At 58.0% G+C, this 21347-nt stretch overlaps 1 protein-coding gene across 2 annotated transcripts in view; it reads right to left on the bottom strand.

Annotated features, from left to right (window-relative positions):
• The window catches only part of NOTCH1 (notch receptor 1), a 46623-nt gene that overhangs the window by 12637 nt on the left and 12639 nt on the right, over positions 1-21347 (bottom strand). For both annotated transcript variants that reach the window (XM_054174218.1, XM_054174219.1), the window contains exons 3-17: positions 12017-12279; positions 11371-11709; positions 7605-7727; positions 7202-7435; positions 6916-7071; positions 6628-6813; positions 6080-6193; positions 5382-5495; positions 4042-4275; positions 3606-3716; positions 2686-2878; positions 2296-2441; positions 1979-2092; positions 873-992; positions 382-534 (exon numbers count right to left, since the gene is read on the bottom strand). In XM_054174218.1, coding sequence (XP_054030193.1) covers positions 382-534; positions 873-992; positions 1979-2092; positions 2296-2441; positions 2686-2878; positions 3606-3716; positions 4042-4275; positions 5382-5495; positions 6080-6193; positions 6628-6813; positions 6916-7071; positions 7202-7435; positions 7605-7727; positions 11371-11709; positions 12017-12279 — 2600 coding nt within the window. The remainder of the gene's footprint in view (positions 1-381; positions 535-872; positions 993-1978; positions 2093-2295; positions 2442-2685; positions 2879-3605; positions 3717-4041; positions 4276-5381; positions 5496-6079; positions 6194-6627; positions 6814-6915; positions 7072-7201; positions 7436-7604; positions 7728-11370; positions 11710-12016; positions 12280-21347) is intronic.

Genomic DNA, 21347 nt, shown 5'->3' with positions numbered 1-21347 from the left:
GCCTGGGACCTGCCCCACAGAACTGTTCCCACATGTGCCCTGGCCGCACAGAGGGATGTGACAGAGCCCACAGACCAGGCAGAGGCCAGCCCAACCCCAAGTGACTGGGAACAAGGGAGGCATATGGGACACACTTGCTCACTGCCTGCTCATCACTCTCCCCCTCCAGCTCCTTCCTGCCAGCTCCCATCTGACCTTGGACTGATGCAGCTCAACTAGGACATGCTTGAGGTGGCCCAAAAGCCCAAGCAGGGCTTGCAGCATGGCCCAAACTGAAGCAGAAGCCAAGGCCTGCCCATGGGGAGAAGGATCCCAGCCCCAGGACTGGCAAGAGAAGCCAAGAGCTTGGGACCAGGTGTGCAGAGCAGCCCCTGCTCTTACTGGGCTTGCAGTCGTCGATGTCGGTGTCGCAGTTGCGGCCGCTGAAGCCGGCGCGGCAGGCGCAGCGGTAGCTGCCGTTGGTGTTCTGGCAGGTGGCTCCGTTGCGGCAGGGACTCTTCACACACTCGTTGATGTCGATCTCGCAGGTCTGACCTGGGGGACAGAGACCACGTGAGCTGGAGGTGCTGGGGAGAGCCCTGGGGATGATGATGATGTCATGCGCGCTGCTTGCACCAGGGCAGAAGCCCTCGCAGCAGACTGCCCTTGCCCAGGGGTGCAGGTGACAGCAGTGTCCCCTCCCCCAGGCTGAGCCATGGGCCAGGACCCTCCCTGCAGTTGGGCATCATGCAGGGCTGCTCCTGTCTGGCAGAGCAGATGGGCAGACACCTGCCCACTGCTCCCTGGCCACGCTCCCTCCCCTCTATCTTCCACTCCCCAAGCAGCCAAGGAGAGCAGGGTGTGCTGAACCCCGAGATGGGCCATGCCCCTACCTTGCCAGCCAGGGGGGCAACTGCAGGAGAAGCTCTCATAGTCTTCTGACTCCCGGCACTCGCCACCGTTCTTGCAGGGGCCACCAGCACACGGGGCCAGCACGTCCTCACAGGTGGCTCCTGCACAGACACAAGCACCCACTGACACCCTCTCCAAAACAACAGGTCACCCAAGACCCCACTACTCCTGTCCCCAGCCCTGGGGCAGGCTCTGATCTTTTCTACCACCCCATGGCAGCCCAGCTGGGGCTGTCTCCTCTGTTGCTGGTCTTCTGTGACCCCAGGCTCCCCACAAATCCTTTAGGCTCTGGCAACCTGGGCTGCATTAAAGCTCTGCACACTTCCTTTGGCAGGGAAGTGCTGTTCGGGGTGTCCTTCCCCCCTTACACTCCCCCCTGTCCCTCTCAGCTGCTTTTCCTGTTTACATCCAGCCAAGGGACACATTCCCTCCGAACTCTTATCTTCCCTGTCAGCCAGTATCTCCCCAACTGGCCTTTGCTATTTTCCAGAGCCTTCCCCTCCCTGCCTGCCCCATTCCCTGTCCCCCTCCAGGGGTTTCTATGGCCACTGCCTAGGGAAGGAAACGGCTCATGGCTTCCTGCAATTGTGCACTGACTGCTGCTCTGTGCGAGCGGAAGCTGGAGGCCAGCAAACAGGAATTGGCTCAGCAGAATCCTCCAGCCCCTCAGCCTAGGCTTGCATTTTCCAGCACAAGCATCATGGCAGGAGAATAGGGCCACCACCAGCACTGACCCCCCAGGGTGGTAGGGTGTGAGTGAGGGGTGGCTGCCCAGTGCTGCTGCCACGGGTGCAAGCTGTGGCCAAGTCACCGCCTTGGTGCCTTTCAAGAGGAGGAGGAAGAGGAGAAGGAGGAGGAGGGAAGAAGCTCTGGCTAGTTTCCCAAAGCTCCTCTACATTTCCTCCAGCTGCACCATGGCACAGGGAGGTGGAGCCATGGCCATGACTAGTCCCATGGCAGGGTGAGGGAAGCCTCTGTGCTTGGTGCTGGCTTGTGCACTTAGAGGGACCCATTTGGTGTCACAGGTGAAGCAGCAGCTCCACAGAGCCCTGGCAAGGACCTGGAGGGCATGGAGTGCTCTCCTTACCTGTGTAGGGCAGGAGGCAGTTGCAGGTGTAGCCAGCAACATCATCGATGCAGGTGCCCTGGTTCAGGCAGGGGTTGGAAGCACATTCATTGATATTGGTCTGGCAGTTGGGTCCTAGATAAACAGATGAAAAAGAGGCTGTGATGGAGGTGTGCTGGTGGGAGGGAGCTGAGACTATGGTGGAGATGTGGTGACAATAACAATGTCCCACCCATCACCCTGGAAGAGCCTCCCACTCTCGGCTCCAGCTACAGGCACCCAAAGTCAGCCCACCCACAGCTCCCACCAAGGCCCCAGAACAGTGGCTGCTCCCTTACCGCTGAAGCCTTCCCTGCAGGTGCAGATGTAGCCACTGGTCATGTCCTTGCAGGTGCCACCGTTCATGCAGGGATTGGATTCACACTCATTATTGTTAATGTCACAGTTTGTCCCACTCCAGCCTGGGTCACAGTCACACCTGTAGCTTTGGGGAAAAATTGGGGCATGAAGCACAGGATCTGGCCCAGCTTGGCACTGTTGGCTACACCAGTCACCACTGACCCAGCAAAACCCAGCTCCCAATTTGTACCCCTGCAGGGAAACCTTCCCCCAGCACTTTGCACAGAGCATGGATGAGCACTGGAACTGGGGGAAAGTCTCCTCACCCCTTCCCCAGCTTTGTGGGATCCCCCTTTGGTTCCAGCAGCCCCCCACACCCTCCAGCCTACCCATTCAGCCCGTCGTGGCATTTCCCATGGATGCAGGGGTTGCTGTTGCACTCATTCACTTCAGACAGGCACTTGGGGTCATGGAAGCCTTCAGGGCAGAGGCAGGTGAAGCCGTTGATGCCATCCTTGCAGGTGCCCCCATTGTGGCAGGGGTTGCTGGCACACTCGTCAATGTTGATGTTGCACATGCGCCCTGGGGAAGCGGGGGGTGAGGAAACGTTACCCCATAGGCTGCACAGCATGGGGGGTACCCACTGGGCAGGCTCCCCTCCAGCCCCCCCAGAAAATGGCTTCTGGAGGCTCTAATCTCTGGGAACACGTGTGCCAGCCGTGTTGGAGAGGGCTGCTCCCCAGGCAGGGAGGCTTCACACCCCTGCAGTGCCTGCCTGGCTTAGTTAAAGGTGACTGGGAAGAGGCTGTGCCTTGGGCTCGTTTGGTCCAGGAGGGAATAAGGAAGGGAGCTGATTTCAGCCTGTAACCCTACCTGCTGCAGCCGACAAAGCCAGGCTTTCTTGCGGCTCCCGGCGGGCAGGAGGACAAGGGGCCGCGGGAGCGGGGAGAGGCGGGGGCTGCTCCCATCAAAGCCTTCCGCCATTTCCAGCAGCCATCAAACAAACCAGTTGGACAAGGCAAGCAACCTGATACCCATGGGAGTGGGCACAGCAGGAGTTGAATTCGTGGCACCAGACACCCCTTTGATTTCGCCCTGAGCCGAGGTCACCCTCCTGAACAAGCAGGAGCAGTGGAGGGTGCAAAACCTCTGGCAAGTGGCATGGCAGCACCTTCCCTCACCCTGGCTGCATGAGGCACCATCCCTGCACTGCTGCAGGCACAGGGGACATCCCAGGGCTACTCAAAGCATGGCTGGATCTGGACCAGGTCCCCAGGATGTGAAGGTGGCCACCGTGTCCTGCTCTCACCTGTGTACCCTGGCTCGCAGGTGCACTCATAGCCATTGATCTTGTCGATGCACTTGCCATAGTCACAGGGGCTGCTGGCACAGTCATCCAGGTTGATCTCACAGTTGGGCCCTGAGGAGGAGATTGGTGCCATTAGGGGGTCCCCAGCCTTGCTGACAAGGCAAAACGAAGCCTGACAGCGCCAGTCACTGCCACTGCTCCACAACAAAACACCTCCGCCAGAAGCAGCTCCAGGACTCCCAGCTGGGGTGCAGTTCCTCCCAGAGCCAGGCACCAAACCAGGAGAACTCGCTTGCACCAAGGATGCCCCAGGCCAGCCCTGGCACCGAGGAGGCTGCTGGTGGAAGCCCAGGGCCAACCCACCCATGGATGGGACCAAGGTGCCACATGGGATGGCCAGCCTGCATGGAGCCCCTGGGAGCTCCCTCCCGCTCACCTGTGGTCCCTTTGAGGCAGAGGCAGTTGTAGGCATTGTTCCTGTCCTGGCAGGTGCCCCCATTTTTGCAGGGCTGGCTCTGGCACTCGTTGATGTTAATGTCACAGCGGTGGCCTGTGTAGCCAGGCTGGCAGAGGCAGGTGAAGGAGGCGATGCTGTCCTTGCAGGTCCCATAGTGGCATGGGTCAGGGTCACACTCATCAATGTCAATCTCACAGTGAGCACCTGTGAAACCTGCCGCCAGAGAGAGGGACACAGGGTCAGGATCGGGAACGTGGAATCAGGATTGGGGATATGGGGTGAGGATGTGAGATGTGGAATCAGGATTCAGGGTCAGGATGGAACATGGAGTGAGTATGGAGGATACAGGGTCAAGGATTGTGGATGTGAGGTCAGGATGGGGAACTGCACCTTGGCCAGGTACGAGGCAGTACATCAGGGTGGCTTCACCTGCCCACCTGCCCCGCTGCAAGCCCTGAGACTGCCAGGAGCGGGGTGCAGGCAGGGGAGCACCCTGGTATGCCAGCAGTGGGGCCGGTCAGACCCCGGCTCGCAGGCTTTGTCCCGGGGCACACAATGACCTGCATTAAGCTGCCTCAGCTCAGGAGCGGGGCCCCGCGCTCGCCCGCAGCTTGTCCTGGAGTGTGTGGGGGGGTTGGGTGGAGGGGGTGGCCCACAGGCACCCCCGAATAATAACCCCCCCTCGGCAGATCCTATTCTCCTGGCCCTCTCCCTCCCCACCGAGTTTGGGGGTGGAGAAGCGAGGACAAAGTACAGCTTTGACTAGACCCCGCCAAGCCCACATAGCAGCTTTTCATCGGGGCTTGGCATTAGCAAGACACTAATTAGAGGCCATTGAGCTGGAAGATTTCTGGCGGGAGCTGCTCCACAAAAGAGCCACTGTTTGCCATCGGGGCTCAAGTCATCATTCTGTGCAACCGCTCCTTGGGTTTCGCTCGGCGAGCCCCCCGCAGCCCTGCACCTTGCGGCCCCATAGAGGCAGCTTTATTCCTTCCTTCCTGCCGTCCCCCATCGCTGCCGCCCGCCGCCGAGGCGGGAGCACGGCGGGACGGCTGCTGCGGGGCCACACCTAATGAGCGCTGGGCTCCTAGCGCCCGGCTCCGAAGCCGGCGAGCAGCCGGGCTCGACTCGCTCCACCGATACCTCTGCACAGTACTACCCTACGGGAGTCACAGGGACTAACCACACTGCTGGGGGTTCAAGGACAGCCTCCACGGCAGGTGGGCACTTAGTAGTAATTCAGCAACTTTGTGGCCCCATGGCAGAGCACAAGGCAAAAGGTAGCCGGGCAGGACTCCCAAAACCCCTAGAGCCCTCACCTTCGGTGCACTCGCAGCTGTAGGTGTTGGGGCCATCCACGCACTTGGCACCGTTCTTGCAGGGGGTGCTGGCACACTCGTCGATGTCGAACTGGCACAGGTGCCCGTTGAAGCCTGGAACACAGGGAGAAGTCACGTCCCCGCAACCCGGCCGGACCCACCAGCCTCCCCCTGCCACTTGGGCAGCTCCCGCCGGGCCCCCCACGTCCCGGCCGGGGCGCTGGGTTTCCATGGGGATGGCTGCTGGGGGCCCTGAATGTGGGGCTGCGACCTGCCATTGAGAGCATCTTATTTACATCTCTAGAGGAGCAAAGTCTCTGAACTTCAAAACCTCCTTTCACAGATTAACCGTCTCCCCATTCTCCGCTCCACCCCGTGACTTTGACACCGTATTCAAAGCCGCTGGTGCAGGCCCCCCCCGGCCCCCAGCCCTCCTTCCCAAAGAGAGGCCTTTTCAAGTGCAAAGCTGTGGGGTTTAATCCTCCTTCCCCTCTCCCATGGGCCGGACCCCGAGCAGCATTGCCTGCGCAGGGCTCAGCCCCGCACTGCATTGGGGAACCTCCTACCCAAAGCACTGAGAGGTGCTCGGTTCTCTTGCTCTAAACTTTAGTGAGCTCATTTCAGCTCCTTCTTGGCTGAAGCTGGGATCCATTATGGCTTTGCATGCACCATGATGCGGTGGGATGGACGCCACGTACCAGTGGGACACTCGCAGTGGAACTCGTTGATCTTGTCAAGGCAGTTGCCATTGTGCAGGCAGGGGCTGCTGGCACACTCATCCGTGTTGATCTCACAGTAAACTCCTTCATAACCTACAGAGAGACCCAGGGCACCATCAGCACTGTGGCCTGGGACTGCATGGGATGGGCAGCTTATACCAGAGCACATCTGGTCCCCTCATCTTTACAAAGGCAGCTCAGGAGCTGTGCTACAGGTGGTAGGATCTGATGGACAAGCTGCTCCATGGTTGCCCACTCCCAATCTCTCTGCCCTTGGCTTGACTCAAGCCAACAAGGTCAAAGAGAGGAGTCCAGAGGAGGGCTGATGATGCCCAACTCTCATCTCTGGGCCCCACACTATTACAGGAGTCCATGCAATCTTCACCAAGCTCATTTATCTCAGTGCTGTCCCCAGGCTCCCGTGGGTCCACCCAAACCAACACCAAGCTGAAGTTCAAGAGCACCTAGAGCCCTCCCACCACCCAAATCCAGCAGCAGGGTAGCTGTCTGTGGGGCTGCCCACCCACCAGGCATGCAGATGCACTGGAACTCCCCAATCTGGTCCAGACAGGTGGCATCGTTCTGGCAGGGGTTGGAGAGGCACTCGTTGACATCGATCTCGCAGCGAGGGCCTGAGTAGCCCTGCAAGCACTGGCACTGGAAGGACCCCTGGGTGTTGATGCATTTCCCTGCATGCTCACAAGGGTTGGCTCCTGCAAGACACAAGTGTGGCTCAAAGAACATGCCCTCAGTTGAAGTGGTGCTTTCCCCAGCTGCTCCTTTGCCACTCATGCAAGCTCAGCCCCAGTGCTCACCCAGCGAGCATTCATCCACGTCCTGGTTGCAGGCTGGCCCCATGTACCCTGAGGGACACGTGCAGATGGCTTTGCCATTGACAGGGTTGGTGTCACAGTTGGAGCCCTCATTGCAGGGGTTGCTGATGCAGGCATCATCGAGGTGGCACAGCAAACCTGGGCAGCAAAAGACAGGTGATGGGCACACAAGTCATCACACACCAAGGTCTCAGCTAGGAGCCAGGGGACACGTGGGGAGCTGTCACCCTGCACTGCAAGCAGGGGGTAAGATGGCAAGAGAGCTCACCTGTGCGGCCGTGGGGACATTCGCAGTAGAAGGAGGCCACCCGGTCATGGCATGTGGCCCCGTGGAAGCAGGCAGCCATGGCACAGTCATCAATGTTCTCACTGCAGTCCTCGCCCGTCCAGCCATTGACACAGACACAGTTGTAGCCACCATGGTTGTTGTGGCAGGTTCCTCCATTCTGGCAGGCATTGGGCATCAGCTGGCACTCATCCACATCCTCAGTGCAGTACTGACCTGTGAGAGGACAGGGCGCCTGCATGAGGCTGGTGCTGCCCAGCTCCCACAGGCTCCATTAGCATCACTGTGAAGCAGGAGAGCTCTTCCCACGTGGTCCTCAGCATCTGCCATGGTAGGACCTGTCCTCCCAGCCCCATGCCACCCTTGTTGTCATCATTGGCATTACCTGTCCACTCAGGAGGGCACTGGCAGTTGTAGGTGTTGACACCATCCACACAGGTGCCCCCATTCTTGCAGTTGTTGCCTGGACAGTCATTTATGTTCTCCTCACAGTTCTGACCTGTGAAACCTGCACAGAGAAGACACGTCCTGTGATGCCAACCAGCTGTGCCACTGCCTCAGCCCTCTGACACCCCCCCACTGACAGCATGTTGCTTGTTACTGGGTGCTGAGATTGTGCCAGGCACTCCCAGCACAGCTTTGAAGCCACCCAGGTTCATCCCCAGCCCCATCTCATCTCTCCCGTGGCCTGGTTCCACTGCACAGGTCCCCTGCCTGGGCACCATCAGCAGAGCCTGGCAAGCGGGGCAGACAGGGCGTCCCCAGAGCCAGGCTCGCCTGCCAAAGCCCCCAGCTCTGGAGCTGCTCGCCTCGAGCAGCGGAGGATCTGGCTCGGCAGCAAGCTGGGATGCAGCGGGGCTGCTCCCACGGAGGCTTGCGGCAGCCGGTGCTGAATCACCGGTTTTTAATTTCCCATGTAAAGAGCCTCAGCAGCAGCGCTTCCCCCGAGGGGGATCCAAGTCCCTGGCAGGGTGAGCCACCACCCCACGCAGCGCTGTGCCCAACCCAGCCTGGCTCCTGTGCGGTGAGCCCGGCTTTGGGTTATCATCTCCACCTGATGGTGCAGCAAGCAGGGAAAGCCTGCCACCCCCGGCCTCTCCCCACCGTGTCTGCAGCAGAAATGAAACGGCCAGGCCCTCCTCAGGGCATCTGACAAGTCACCCTGTCCCTCTTCACTTGGGTGAAGAGCAGCATTTACTGTACCCAGCTGCCATCCAAGCTTTTGGGGTCAGGACAGCGATGCCAACCCACGGTGCCGGCATGCACCTGCAGCTCCCCTAAACTCCCCAAGGCATTCTGCAGGTCCAGGCCAGGCTGCTCGCCCGCACAGGCAGCTCACCACATCACCTCCTCCTCAAAGGGGAAGGAACTGGGTGCCCAGGCTCACCTGTGGGACCCCAGCCCCTGGCCCAGCTGGGGTTTTCTCCCCCTCACTCTTTCTGTGTTTCCCTCTCCCCCGCAGCCTCAGCCCCATCACAGCATTTGCAGCAAGAGCTGTTTTACGACGGCTGGTTGGAGCCCAAAGCAGATAACGTTGATTTGTGCCTGGTTTTTAAGCAGCTGGGCTGCGACTGCACAGCACTAACTGGCAATGTCCTAGATACCAGGATTAACTCATTTTGAACCATCCCAGTGAGTAATTAGTACTGCAATTACTTTAAACTCAGGGTTACATGCTACAGTGATGGCATGATAAAACAGCCCAGATTCGTTTAACTTGGAGAAGCCCGGCAGGGCCAGACCTCTCGGGGAATGAAAAGGGGACATTGTTTCAGGTCTGCTGCGCTGCATACCAGCGTATCAATCACCCTCTTATCATGAGAAGCAGCCCCCCCTGGCCCTCCTGCCCCTGTCTGAAGCCCATGCAGCTCCTGCAGCGAGGCAGAGGTGCCACAGGACACCCCCCCCCCGCCATCCCCTGGGAGCGGGGAGTGAACCAGCTCGTGCAGCATGCAAATCTCCTGGAAGCAGCCCACGAAGCCGCAGCTGGGTGTGAAAGCGCCGATCCCCCCACAACAAGGATGCTCCCCCAGGGCCATGCCTCACCCCAGCGTTTGGGATGCTGCAGGGAAAGTGCCTCATCAGCAGAATGGCAGGGCAGGACCAGCACCGCTCCTCCTGCCCCCTCCCCTCCCCTGTCTCTCCTTGCAGCAGTGCCGCTTAGCCAAGATGGGACTCAGAGATGCTCCTGTGGAGCATTGGTCCTGGGAGCTCCTATCTGCACTAGCTCATCCTGCATGGAAAGTCCTCCTTCTCCAGCAGTGTTCTCCTGGTCAGTCCCGACATCTTGCTGTCCATAAGGGCAGGAGTAGGCATGCAGGGCAAGCAGGAGGGCCTACAGGGCTCTAGCTATTCTGGGAGGTTAATGAGTTTCCTAGGTTACTGGAGCCACCAAAAGCTTTGGGAAGGGGATTGAATGCCTGAGACGGTGTCAGAGATCCCCCATGCTGCCCCACAGGGATTGTGCATCTTCCCTTGGCACTGGGCTGGGCTCCCAGCAGGATGCAGGTACATCTGTGTCAGCTGGGAGACCTTACAAGGACAGGCTGAGAGACCTGAAGATGAAGAGCAGCCTCAAGGGGATTTTCTGAATGCTCAGTGAGAGCTAAAGGGCAGGGGCAAGACTCATTTCAAAGGTTCCCAGCCACAGGGCAAAGGGCAATGGGCACAAAATGGAACCCAGAAGGTTCCATCTGAAAATGAGGGCAAAAATTCTTTGCTGTGAGGGTGCTGGAGCCTTGGAGCATGCTGCCCAGAGAGGTTGTGGAGTCTTCTTCACTGAAGAAATTCCAAACCCAGCTGGACATTGTGTGACTCTGCTTTAGAAGGGGGTTTGGACTAGATGATCTCCAGAGGTCACTTCCAGCCCCTTCCAGTGGGGATTGTGTGATCCCTACCCCAATGCCATATCCCCAGCAGTGGAGGGGCAGGATGCTGGAAGCTCCCTGCAGTAATGCCAAGCTGCATGCAGAGCACAGAAGCTGCCTACCCCTGGTTCCTGCAGGGTTACAGGCAACCAGAAGAGATCAAAGCAATCCCATGAGAGATTTCTCATGCAGCTCAGCACTGCCCACAGCTTCCTTCCAAGGGAGAGGGCGGATGTGTCCCCTCCATGTCTGCTGCAGCTGGCCAGCACAGCTGGCAAGGGTGAGAAATGGCACCCACTGCCCAGCAAACACAGCCTGGTCTGAGCATGGCGCTGCGTGGCTCTGGGCTGTGCTGGCAGGAAACTCCACTATTTCATTTCTCCAGCCAGCACAGGGGGGTAACATGGGGCCATGCTCAGCCCCTTCCGCTCCCTGCTCTGACCGCGCCGCAGACCGCAGCCCAAGTGCAGAAGCGAAAGGGCTCGCAGGGGTCAGGGGGCCCTTTCACAACTGCTTTTCTTTCCTCTGGCATGCAGGGTGCTGAGTGCCTGTGTAGAGTGCTAAGCTCCTGTTCAGGATGCTGAGCTCCTGTGTAGCATGCTAAGTGCCTGTTCAGGGTGCTGAGCTCCTGTGTAGAGTGCTGAACAACTCCTCTTCAGGGTGCTGAGCTCCTGTGTAGCGTGCTAAGCTCCTGCTCAGGGTGCTGAGCTCCTCTGTAGAGTGCTGAACAACTCCGCTTCAGGGTGCTGAGCTCCTCTGTAGAGTGCTAAGTGCCTGTTCAGGGTGCTGCGCTCCCAGGACAGCCCCCACTGGGCCCCCTGCTGCAAGAGCCCCTCATTTCAGAGGCTGGAGCTGGGCTGGGCTGCTTGCTGAAGGGAGCAGCAGTGAGCATGCAGAGGGTCTCCCTTCCCCACATTCATTTGCGGTCGGAAACTTTCCAAAATAGCTATTCCGGGCTAATTATTGCACTCTGGAAGTGGATAGAGCTCAAGCGGAAAAAGGCACTCTTATTCTGGAATATGAGCATCCGCAGAGGGCCCTCTGCTCAAACAGTTGTTTTGGAGGAGCTATTTTGATGAATCACCAAGTGTAAAAAGCCCCCAGATGACCTCTTTGGGCAACATCTTCCCAAATGCTCACAGTCCAGCAAGCTCACAGCCCCTGGGTTTTGCCCTGCCCAGAGCCATAACCCAGGGGAAGATTAAGAACTACTCAGTGGGGACAAAGGTGCTGCCAGGAGGTCTCCTAACCCTGTTCCCCCACCCTCCTCCAGCAATCTCCTACCTGGCAAGCACGTGCAGTCATAGGTGGTGTCTCCGATCTGGCGGCACGTCCCCCCGTTCTGGCAGGGCGAGGGGTTGCAGGGCACGTAGAGGTGCTCACAGTTCTGCCCAGTGTAGGCTGGCTTGCAGGAGCACTGGTAGGTGCCCACCTCGTTGGTGCAGCTCCCACCATTCTTGCAGATAGGTGGTGTGATGTTGCACTCATTGACGTCCTGCTTGCAGTTGGCCCCGTGGAAGCCAGCGGTGCACCGGCAGATGTAGTGGGCATCAAAGGGGACGCAGTGGCCACCATTGGCACAGGGGTTGGAGGCACAGGGGTCGGCCTGCTGGCAGGTTTTGCCTGGGGAGGGCAGGGAAGAAGGATGAGGATGCAAAGTGCAGCTCAGGCTCTTGGTGGGAGCAGATTTTTGCTGTAGGACTGGGTTTGTGAGGGTTGCAACTAATCCCCCCCAACCTCTGTCCTTGAAGAACCCTGATCCATGCAAGAGGCTTGTGGATGGCTCACCCAGGCAGAGACCCTCCAGCTCCAGTTTGCAGACCACCCCCAGCACCAGCAGAAGCCGAAATGGGAGCCAATACTCTTCTCCATCCATGGGGGTCTCCCAGGACCACCCCTCTTCCCCACGAGCAGGGTGCCAGGGCCTCACCTGACCAGCCGGGCGGGCAGCGGCACTTGTACTCGCTGAGCGTCAGCAGCTCGCAGGTGCCGCCGTTGCGGCAGGGGTTGCTGAGGCAGACGTTGTCGCGGGGCGTCAGGCAGAGCTCGTCGCTGAAGCCCAGGCGGCAGCTGCAGGTGTAGTCCACGGTGCTGCCGCGCACCACCCAGGTGCAGGTGCCGGCGTTCTTGCAGGGGGAGCTCAGGCAGGGGTTGGGCAGCTGGCATCGCTCGCCCACATAGGCACTGCTACACCTGGCGAGGGTAAGACACACTGTCAGCGGGGTCGGCCCCGAGGGGATGGTGGGCACCCAGAGACGCCCCAGGGAGCACCTCCCCGTGCCCGCCGCCGCCGCGAGCCGGCAGGTCAGGTTTGGTGATGGCAAGGCTCTGCCCTGGCTGTTCCAGGCTAAGAGGAAGATGAAAGAGGCGCCAGGAACAAAGGTGTCCCCCATGGAGGAGCCTGCGCTGACTTGCAAAACCACAGCCTTTGGTGCCGACGTCCTGCTTCTCAGCACAGTGTGTGTTTGGCACCCCTTCATCTTGCTGAAGAGGAAACCAAGGCACGAGGGGAGATGTGGTGGGGCCAGGAGGGGCATCCCCATACCAACACCCAACCAGGGCACCTAAAGACCCCATGGGAGAGAAAACCCCACAGTGACCCATGGGGACAATGAGCACAAGGGACAGCCCTGCACCCCTGCCTTCACCAGCTTGATTTTTATCCTCTGGCATCTTAAGAAATCACTCAAACACAATCAAACAGGGACTCAGCATCGGCTGGTAGCAGGTGGCACATATTACTGCTCCTCACAGCAAACTGAGATCTTCTCTGAAGATAAACCCTGCACAAGGAGGAATCAGCGGCCCTGGCTGCTGCATCTGGGGACCCTGAGAAATGGCCTCCCAATGTGGCCACCAGTTCACCCATCTGTCACCATGGGCTGGAGCTGCTGCAGGATTGGGGCAGGCAACAGAGACATGTTGCTAGGGTGAATCCACATCAGCCATCAGGATGTGGGGCCAGCAAAGGGCCTTCCAGAGCAGGGAGCTGCCCCCCAGGAAAGGGAGGACAGGGCAAAGCTGTGCACAGAGAGAGAGAGGGCACCTGACAACAAAAGAGGATCCTGGGGATGAGGCCCTTCAGCACCTCCCCAGCACAAACCCTCCTGCACAGCATCTCTTGTATCACATCTGCAACATGAGATCCACACGTTGTACCCCCGACCAGCTCTGCTCACATTACACCACTTCCAGAGTGGGATTTTCTGCCTTGGCTGGGCTGCACCAAGCTGCCTTTGTGAGCAGGGCATGGGAGGAGCGAGACAGCGCTGGCAGGCTGCTGTCCCACACCACAATGGCAGTGCCACTGCAGCACAGCAGTGCATGCCATGCTCAGCTCATGCTGGGCATGGGGGTGACATCTGGGGGTGGTTCCACGTATTACTGCAAGTTCAGGGTATGGCAATCACCACTGGAGGTGATGGGGAAGACACCACCACCCAGGCGCTGGGGGGCTGTGGACCCCACTGTGCTTTGGAATGTGCTTAGAGCACCTGCCATGTGCTTGCACCCATCGCCCCTCAAGACGGTGGGACCTTGCTTCCCCAAGCTTTGTCCGTGGTCTCTTAAGGCTCCCATGGCAGGCAGCACCCCTGGTGTGAGCAGGGAGGGTCCTGAGGAATACTGCAGCCCCACCTACAAACCCCCAAACAAGACCGTGGGGCTCCTGCAGTGAAGCAACCAGCAAACCCTCACCCTCAGCCAGCCCCAGCCCCGAGCCATGCCGGCAGCAGGACCACTTTGAGCCCTGCTCCCTCTCTCCTCTTCCTCTACTTCTTTCTTCTTTTTTTTTCTCCTTTCTTTTCTTTTTTTTTTTTTTTTTTAACCCAATTCTGATTTCATTGTTGAGGATTGTGTGAGAATTTGTCAGGATTCGGAGACATTTTGAGTTAATGAGACAGCATTATCCAGGCCAAATGAAAAAGAAAATGTGTATAATAATAAATCAGGGCATCTGCTCAGCACACAAAGGGCGGCGGGGAGCAGGTGTGCATCCTAATGAGGCAGAGCAGCTGCCGGCGCCCGCGGCCCGATGCCCGGCTCGCCGGCGGCTCCGAGCCCGGGGCGCCGCGGCCGCGGGGCGACGACGACGACGACGACGACGCTTCTGGGTGGCTGCGCCGCGGCCCCGCGCGGGGGAATGCGAGGGTTGGGGCCACGGTCGCCTTGAGAGGGGCCATTGTGCGGGGTTGGGTGGCCGGCGCAGGCACGCCGTCGGCAAACCGCTCAAGTGTGCAGTCATCTGTTAAAGGCAGCGCCGGCCCCCGCCGGCCCCCGCCGCCCCGCACCACACACGCTTTTTTTCTTAAAACAATCCTCCCGGCTCTTGCGGGCGGCTGGCGGAGAGGGGAGCGTCACGAGGTTCTCCAATGGGAGAGAAAAAGGCCGGGTTGGGAAAAAAAAATGAAAAAAAGAAAAAAAAAGGAAAAGAATAAGAGAGAAGAAAAATGATGCTGGACAAAGAGCCCCGAGAGCAGCGCGGGAATGGCTGAGCGCGCCGAAAGCACCGCTGGAACCGCCGTGGCTTGGGAACCACCAGGGCACGGGAGCCACCACAGCACGAGAACCACCACGGCACAGGAATCACCACAGCACGAGAACCGCCACGGCACAGGAATCACCACAGCACGAGAACCACCAGGGCACAGGAATCACCACAGCACGAGAACCACCACGGCACAGGAATCACCACAGCATGAGAACCATCACGGCACAGGAATCACCACAGCATGAGAACCACCAGGGCACAGGAATCACCACAGCACGAGAACCATCACGGCACAGGAATCACCACAGCATGAGAACCACCACGGCACAGGAATCACCACAGCACGAGAACCGCCACGGCACAGGAATCACCACAGCACGAGAACCGCCACGGCACAGGAATCACCACAGCACGAGAACCACCAGGGCACAGGAATCACCACAGCACGAGAACCACCACGGCACAGGAATCACCGCAGCACGAGAACCACCACGGCACAGGAATCACCACAGCACGAGAACCGCCACGGCACAGGAATCACCGCAGCACGAGAACCACCACGGCACAGGAATCACCGCAGCACGAGAACCACCAGGGCACAGGAATCACCACAGCACGAGAACCGCCACGGCACAGGAATCACCATAGCACGAGAACCGCCACGGCACAGGAATCACCACAGCACAAGAAGCACCACGGCACAGGAATCACCACAGCACAAGAACCACCAGGGCACAGGAATCACCACAGCACAAGAACCACCAGGGCACAGGAATCACCACAGCACGAGAACCGCCACGGCACAGGAATCACCACAGCACAAGAACCGCCACGGCACAGGAATCACCACAGCATGGGAACCATCACGGCACAGGAATCACCGCAGCATGAGAACCACCAGGGCACAGGAATCACCACAGCACGAGAACCATCATGGCACAGGAATCACCATAGCACGAGAACCACCACGGCACAGGAATCACCACGGCACCAAGGCTCAGGAATTGCCACAGTTCAGGAACCACTATAGCTCAGGAACTGCCACAGCTTGGGAAACCACTATGGCTTGGGAACAACGGTGGCACAGGAAGCAGCATGACACAGGATAACCACCACAGCTCAAGAACCAGCACGTCTCAAAAGCACCTTGGCTTTGGCTCATAGGTGGTGCTACCATGGGCAGCCAGAAGTGGAAAGTAATGCTCTGCATCCCAAGCTGAAATGGGATTAGGGTTCCTGCACCGTGAGGGACTTAAATGAGGCCAGGGCAAGGGGCACAGAGCTGAAAGCCCTCCCACCCAACTAGTTATGAGACCATTTCCAATTTCAGTGCAGGCAAGTGGTGCTTTGAGCTCCGGGATGGGAAGCCAGAGCAGAGCCCAGCTCAAGGCATGGTTATTAGCCAGGAGGTTAATTAGTGATTGGAGGAACTCCCCTCGGGGTTGAGGCCCCTGGCAGTGCACAGGCTGGGCGCTGGCTGCCCCATGCCTGGCTGGGCTGCCTGGGTGCTTTCCAGGCTTTTACTTCAGGAAGTCCCTTAAGTTTCACAGAGTCAGCAGATACTCCTTTTTTCTTTCTTTCTTTTTTTCATAGTTTTTGTTTTATTTGTTTGAAGAGCTGGTTTATGGACACAATCCGCTCAAGAAGCAAGGGAGGTGCAGAAGACACCAGTGAAGGGTTCAGCATGGGTCTGTCCTGGCTAGAAGGGACTGAGCTGGGCAATGGGCACATGTGGGCAGGTGGGACTAGGGTACACTCATGCATCACACCTCATTCCTGCAAGTGTTTAAGACTAGGCTGGATGAGGTCTTGAGCAACCTGATCTAGTAGGAGGTGTTCCTGCCCATGGCTGGGGGGTTGGAACTAGGTGATCTTTAAGGTCACTTCCAACTCAAGTCATTCTATGATCACATTTCTCCTCCCTGCAGTGGAGGCATTCCAGCCACTAAGAAGTGCTAGTGAAGCAACCCTTCAGACAAAAAAGCAGTATCACACAGGCACCACTATGGTCCAGTACTCACCACTATAACCCACAGAGGAGTTTGCACCCTGCAGAGCTGGGCTATGTGGCACACACCCTAAAGATTCCCAACTCACAACCATAACTGGGACAGGGACAGGGACTGGGCCAGCCCTCACATACCCACTGCTCCCAGCTCAGGGAGCCCTCTCAAACTCCCTCAGAGAATCAGAATGGAAGGGTTGGAAGAGACTTTAAAGATCATCTAGTTCCAACCTCCCTGCCCTGGGCAGGGACACCTCCCACTAGACCAGGTTGCTCAAGGGCCTGCAGAATGGTAGGGGTTGGAAGGGACCTTCCATGGCTTCTAAGTCATCTCAGTTTCTCTTCAAGGTTTCAGAGCAAAAGGTCTCTGATGGCAGGGGTATCACTATCATGATATCATGACAGTGATACTGCAGCTCAGAAAGAGCATGAAAAGAGGACACTGGATGTTCCTCTGCTCCACACATGGCAGTACGTGGATGTGAGACACTGGAACAGGTTGCCCAGGGAGGTGGTAGAAGCCTCATCCCTGGAGGTTTTTAAAGCCAGGCTGGATGTGGCTGTGAGCAACCTGATCTAGTGTGAGGAGTCCCTGCCCACGGCAGGGGGGTTGGAACTAGATGATCCTTGAGGTCCCTTCCAACCCTAACAATTCTATGATTCTATGAACATGGGCAACTTTACACCTGGTGGCTTTAGCACTGCTCCTGTATCATCTGAAGGCACTTCTACCCAGAAATTATGCTATTGCTGCCCAGGTTTCCAACAGCAAGTCTCAGAGAGGTAGGGAAGAACACAGCTGCAGAACAAAGCCCTGGGGATGAATTTCACTCTTTGCTCCCTGTGCAAGTCCCAGAGCTCAGTCAGACTCTGAAGTTGCATTTAAAAGCCCAACAACCACAAGAGCTTGAGAGTCCCTGCTGCAGAACAAAGCCTGGAGACAAGCCTTGCATGCAAAGCAAGAGATCAAAAACCAGGTGAAGAATAAGGCTAGCCCAAGACACAGTCATTGTTCAGCTGTTTCAGGTCTAGAAAGGCTGGGCTCAGCAGAGCCAGCCTCAGCTCTCAGCTGTTCTGCAACCTCAGCATGTGTCCACCTACTTCTCCAGGGGCTAAAAACTTCTCCTGAAGTTCAGCCCATGGAGCTAAGCTTTATAATATGTAAAAAGCAGACCGGCAGGCGGTGGCGTCAGGGCTCCCAGGTGAGCAGACATGGAGGATGCGACGTCCCCGCAGGCTCAGCCAGGTGAAGATCACCTTGTGGTTTTTCCTTTGGCATTTCCCAAGCAAGGGCTACCCAAACCAAACCCCAAGCAGCTTATGGAAATTACCATAAGAGACATGAAAGCTATGCTTTAATTATAGATATATGTGTCGGCCGAGGACAGGGCGGGTGCTCCAGGATCAAAACAGCTCAGAAGGGCCATTAGAAAGCAGCTCTGAGGCAGTGAAAGGTGGTTGAGCTCCTGATGACCTGAGGAGCCTCTGCAGCATCCCCAGAGAGGCCAGTGAAGCCATAGAACTGTTGAGGTTGGAAGAGATCTTTGAGATCCTCGAGCCCAACCATCACCCCAACACCTCCACACTCCCAGCCCCAGGCATGACGCAGGCCCCATCCAGGCAGGAATGGCTAAAAATACCAATGTCTGTCCTGCCCCTGAGCGTGCAGCTGAGAAACGTTTCCGTTGACTCAATAACCTGCTGAAGAGGCACCAAACACTCCAGCTGTGACCCACCCCTCCGGTTTGGATGGTGACAGGGAGTGATGGCATCCTGACTGCAGTGACGGCCAAGCCAGGCTCCCGTGCACACTGCTGCCTCTGCCGGCACAAGGAGCAAGTCAGAGAGGAGGGTCTCATAACCCTTCAGTTCTAGGGTATTCTCTACATGGCATAACCAAGGGACTGGGGCTGTCCCCAAAGCACCAAACAGGACAGGGGACAGTGATACAGCAGTTGGTCCCCAACCCTGTGGCTAGGGATGCTGCATGTGCTCCTTGCAGGTGTGAACCCACTGATTTACACCCCTTGAGTGTCTGGAGCTGCTGTCCATCCTGGTGGCTTTTTGTTTCGGGGGGTCAGGCAGAGGCTGGGGGTTGGATTCTCACGACACTGGGCTGTGAAGCATCTTCCCCCTCCGCACCGGCCCCGAGCGAGCTCCCGCGCCCGGAGAGCAAACTGCTGCGAGGGGGGAGCGCCATTAATCATGCACCATGCTCCCAACCCATAAATCTCCAGCACGATTCATGACCGATGTGAAGGGCGATGGAGAAGGCCTTGTCCAAGGTCAGACAGTGAGTCCCAGGGGATGGCCTGGGAACGGGAACAGCGGCCCCAAATTCCCACCCTGCTCCCAGCGCCCGGCCCAAGCCAAATCTGGATCTGCTCAGCGTGGGCACGTGCATTTGTTGTGTCTGCTGCACATCCTTCACGAGTTACAGTGACCCAACGCTGAAGTTAGTTCAGCTAGGCTGCAGAAAAGCTTGGCAGATCACAGAACCATGGAGCATCGGAGCAGATGATCTCCACAGGTCACTTCCAACCTCCACCTCAACCGAGCTGCAGAAATACCAGAGAGCAAACAAGCTCTGTGCCACGCTGCTGCCCCAGCTCTGCACGACACATCCTTGCCCAGGCACCGTGGCTCCCAGCACCCCCACACACACCCCCCGAGCAGTGCTGGCAAAGCTGAGGTGCCCATTTCAGACCCGCCACAGCCCCCGCTCTGGCTGCTCCCTGTGTGCGTCCCCGCGCGCGCTGCCGGCCCTTTGTTCGCTTCCTCCTCGCTCGCAGCGCGCAAAGCTTTTCCTCCACCCCACCAGCAACAGGTTTTGTCCCTCCGCAGCAATGCAGGCACTGAAAGCATCCCGAGGCAGATGTTTCTGTGACCTCTGACCCAAGACTAATGTTTTCCTTTCTGTGCTAAGCTGCCATCTGCCACGGCCAGCACAGATGACACCCAGGCGCTCCCACAGCCCACCCCGGCACGGCTCCCGCACGGCAGCACGGGGGCTTTGTTCAAATCTGGGATGTGTCAGCCCTGCACCGGCACAGCCCAAGCTCTTGGGGGGTATTTCAGAGGTGCTGGGTGCATGGGGGCTGCCCTGGATGCAGGGAGGGGGCTCAGACTGCATTAGCCCACAGCTGAGAGCAGCCACGCTCCCACCACCCAATGCTCTCCTGCTTGGCCCCAGGGTGTCCCCCCCAAGGGCTGGGACTATAGCAGGGTTGGAGTCAAAACCCACTTTAGGCTTAAAAAGCACAAAATAAGCCAACAAGCAAAATGCAAACCAGAGACAAGCTGAAGCATGAACATTGGACACAGAGGGGCTGCCCCCCATCCTCATCCCATTAAGGGGGGCAGGTCCAGGGGGCAGCTGTGGGAGGGGACAGAGGACTGGCAGGCAGCCCCATGCCGGCTGCTGGCCCCACATCCAGGCTGCCTCTTATCTGCACTGCTATCACATAACCTCTTCCTCACCCTCATCTGCTGGAAGCATAAAGGGCCCTGGCTGTTTTCCCCAAGGTATGAGCACCGTGGGAAAGCTGAGGAGGGGAGGCTCGGGTCTTTACCCAGGCCCCATTTTGGGGTTACTTGAGACTAGTGGGGCCAGTAGAGACCCCACTGCCTTTGGGGCAGCAGCAAACCTAGGCCCCCACCCTGCTACCTGTCCCCAGATGCAGGCTGGGCTGTATGGGATGCTCTGTAGTGCTCATGGCCCAGAGCAGCCACCCCAGACAAGTCATTGTCCCTGCACCCCAGAGTCCCCAGCAGCGCTACCACAGTGCAGAGCTGGCTGAGAAACCACAACTGTGACTTTGCAAGGTGCAGAAGGTCCCCACCAAGGGACCACAACACGCACAAAGCCCTCTGCAAATGCTGCATGACCAAGTGGATGCCTGTGCCAGTGTGGTCTGGACCCCATGGAGTGAAGCAAGTGGCCAAACACGAGCAGGACACTCAGGTTTCATGTGTATGCTGGCAACAGCTGAGGGAAGGAGAAATCACCACCAGGAAAGTTTCCTCACAGGACCACAGCCTCTGCTGCTCCCAGCTGCAGAGCAGTGACACCACCCAGCCCCATTGTGCCCACACCTCTCAGGGTAACTGTCAGTCATCCTTAGGCTGATGAAGGGGAACCACAACTGCCTCCTTTCACCCCTTCCCCTGCACAGCTCCAACAGGTGCAGACCCTGGGCGTTCAACTTGCTTTCCGTGAGGCATCCACACACAAGAGTCACTTTTCCAGTTGTGCCAGTGGCTTCCCACTTGGCACAGCCTGGAAGCAATACCCCAGCTTCCTCCTGAAGTTACACCCTTTCCCCTAAGACATACTTGCTTGGTGCCAGCCTGGAGGATCCTGATCTTCCACAGCTCCAATCCAACCAGAGAAAGGGCTGGTGCTCTGGGATATGTCTCCTCATCACTAAGGGATCCGCTCCTTACTCCAGCTTCCCATCCCATCTCATTTCATTGCCTCCCCACGAGCCATGGGTTCCTGCATGGAGCACCACTGGAGACCACTTTTTTGTACAACTGACTATGGGATGGCTTCCCAATGGCATCACCTCACCTCAGATATGCCTCACCAAGTGTGGGAGTGCATTCCAGAGCCAAAAAGCTTGGAAAGCAAAGCTCAATACCCTGCATCCTGGTCCTATCTCCTGCTCAGTTCCCACTGTGGCATCACCACCCTGTTCAGGATGGCAAGGCACTCCTGAAACTGGCAGGACAAGATGGGTGCAGGGAAACAAGGAACACTTTTGG

The sequence above is a fragment of the Dryobates pubescens genome, chromosome 29, assembly GCF_014839835.1.
Source record: "Dryobates pubescens isolate bDryPub1 chromosome 29, bDryPub1.pri, whole genome shotgun sequence".
NCBI classification, from domain to species: Eukaryota; Metazoa; Chordata; class Aves; order Piciformes; family Picidae; genus Dryobates; species Dryobates pubescens.
The sequence above is the reverse complement of the archived record's forward strand: the minus strand, read 5'-3'. Positions and strand labels throughout refer to the sequence as shown.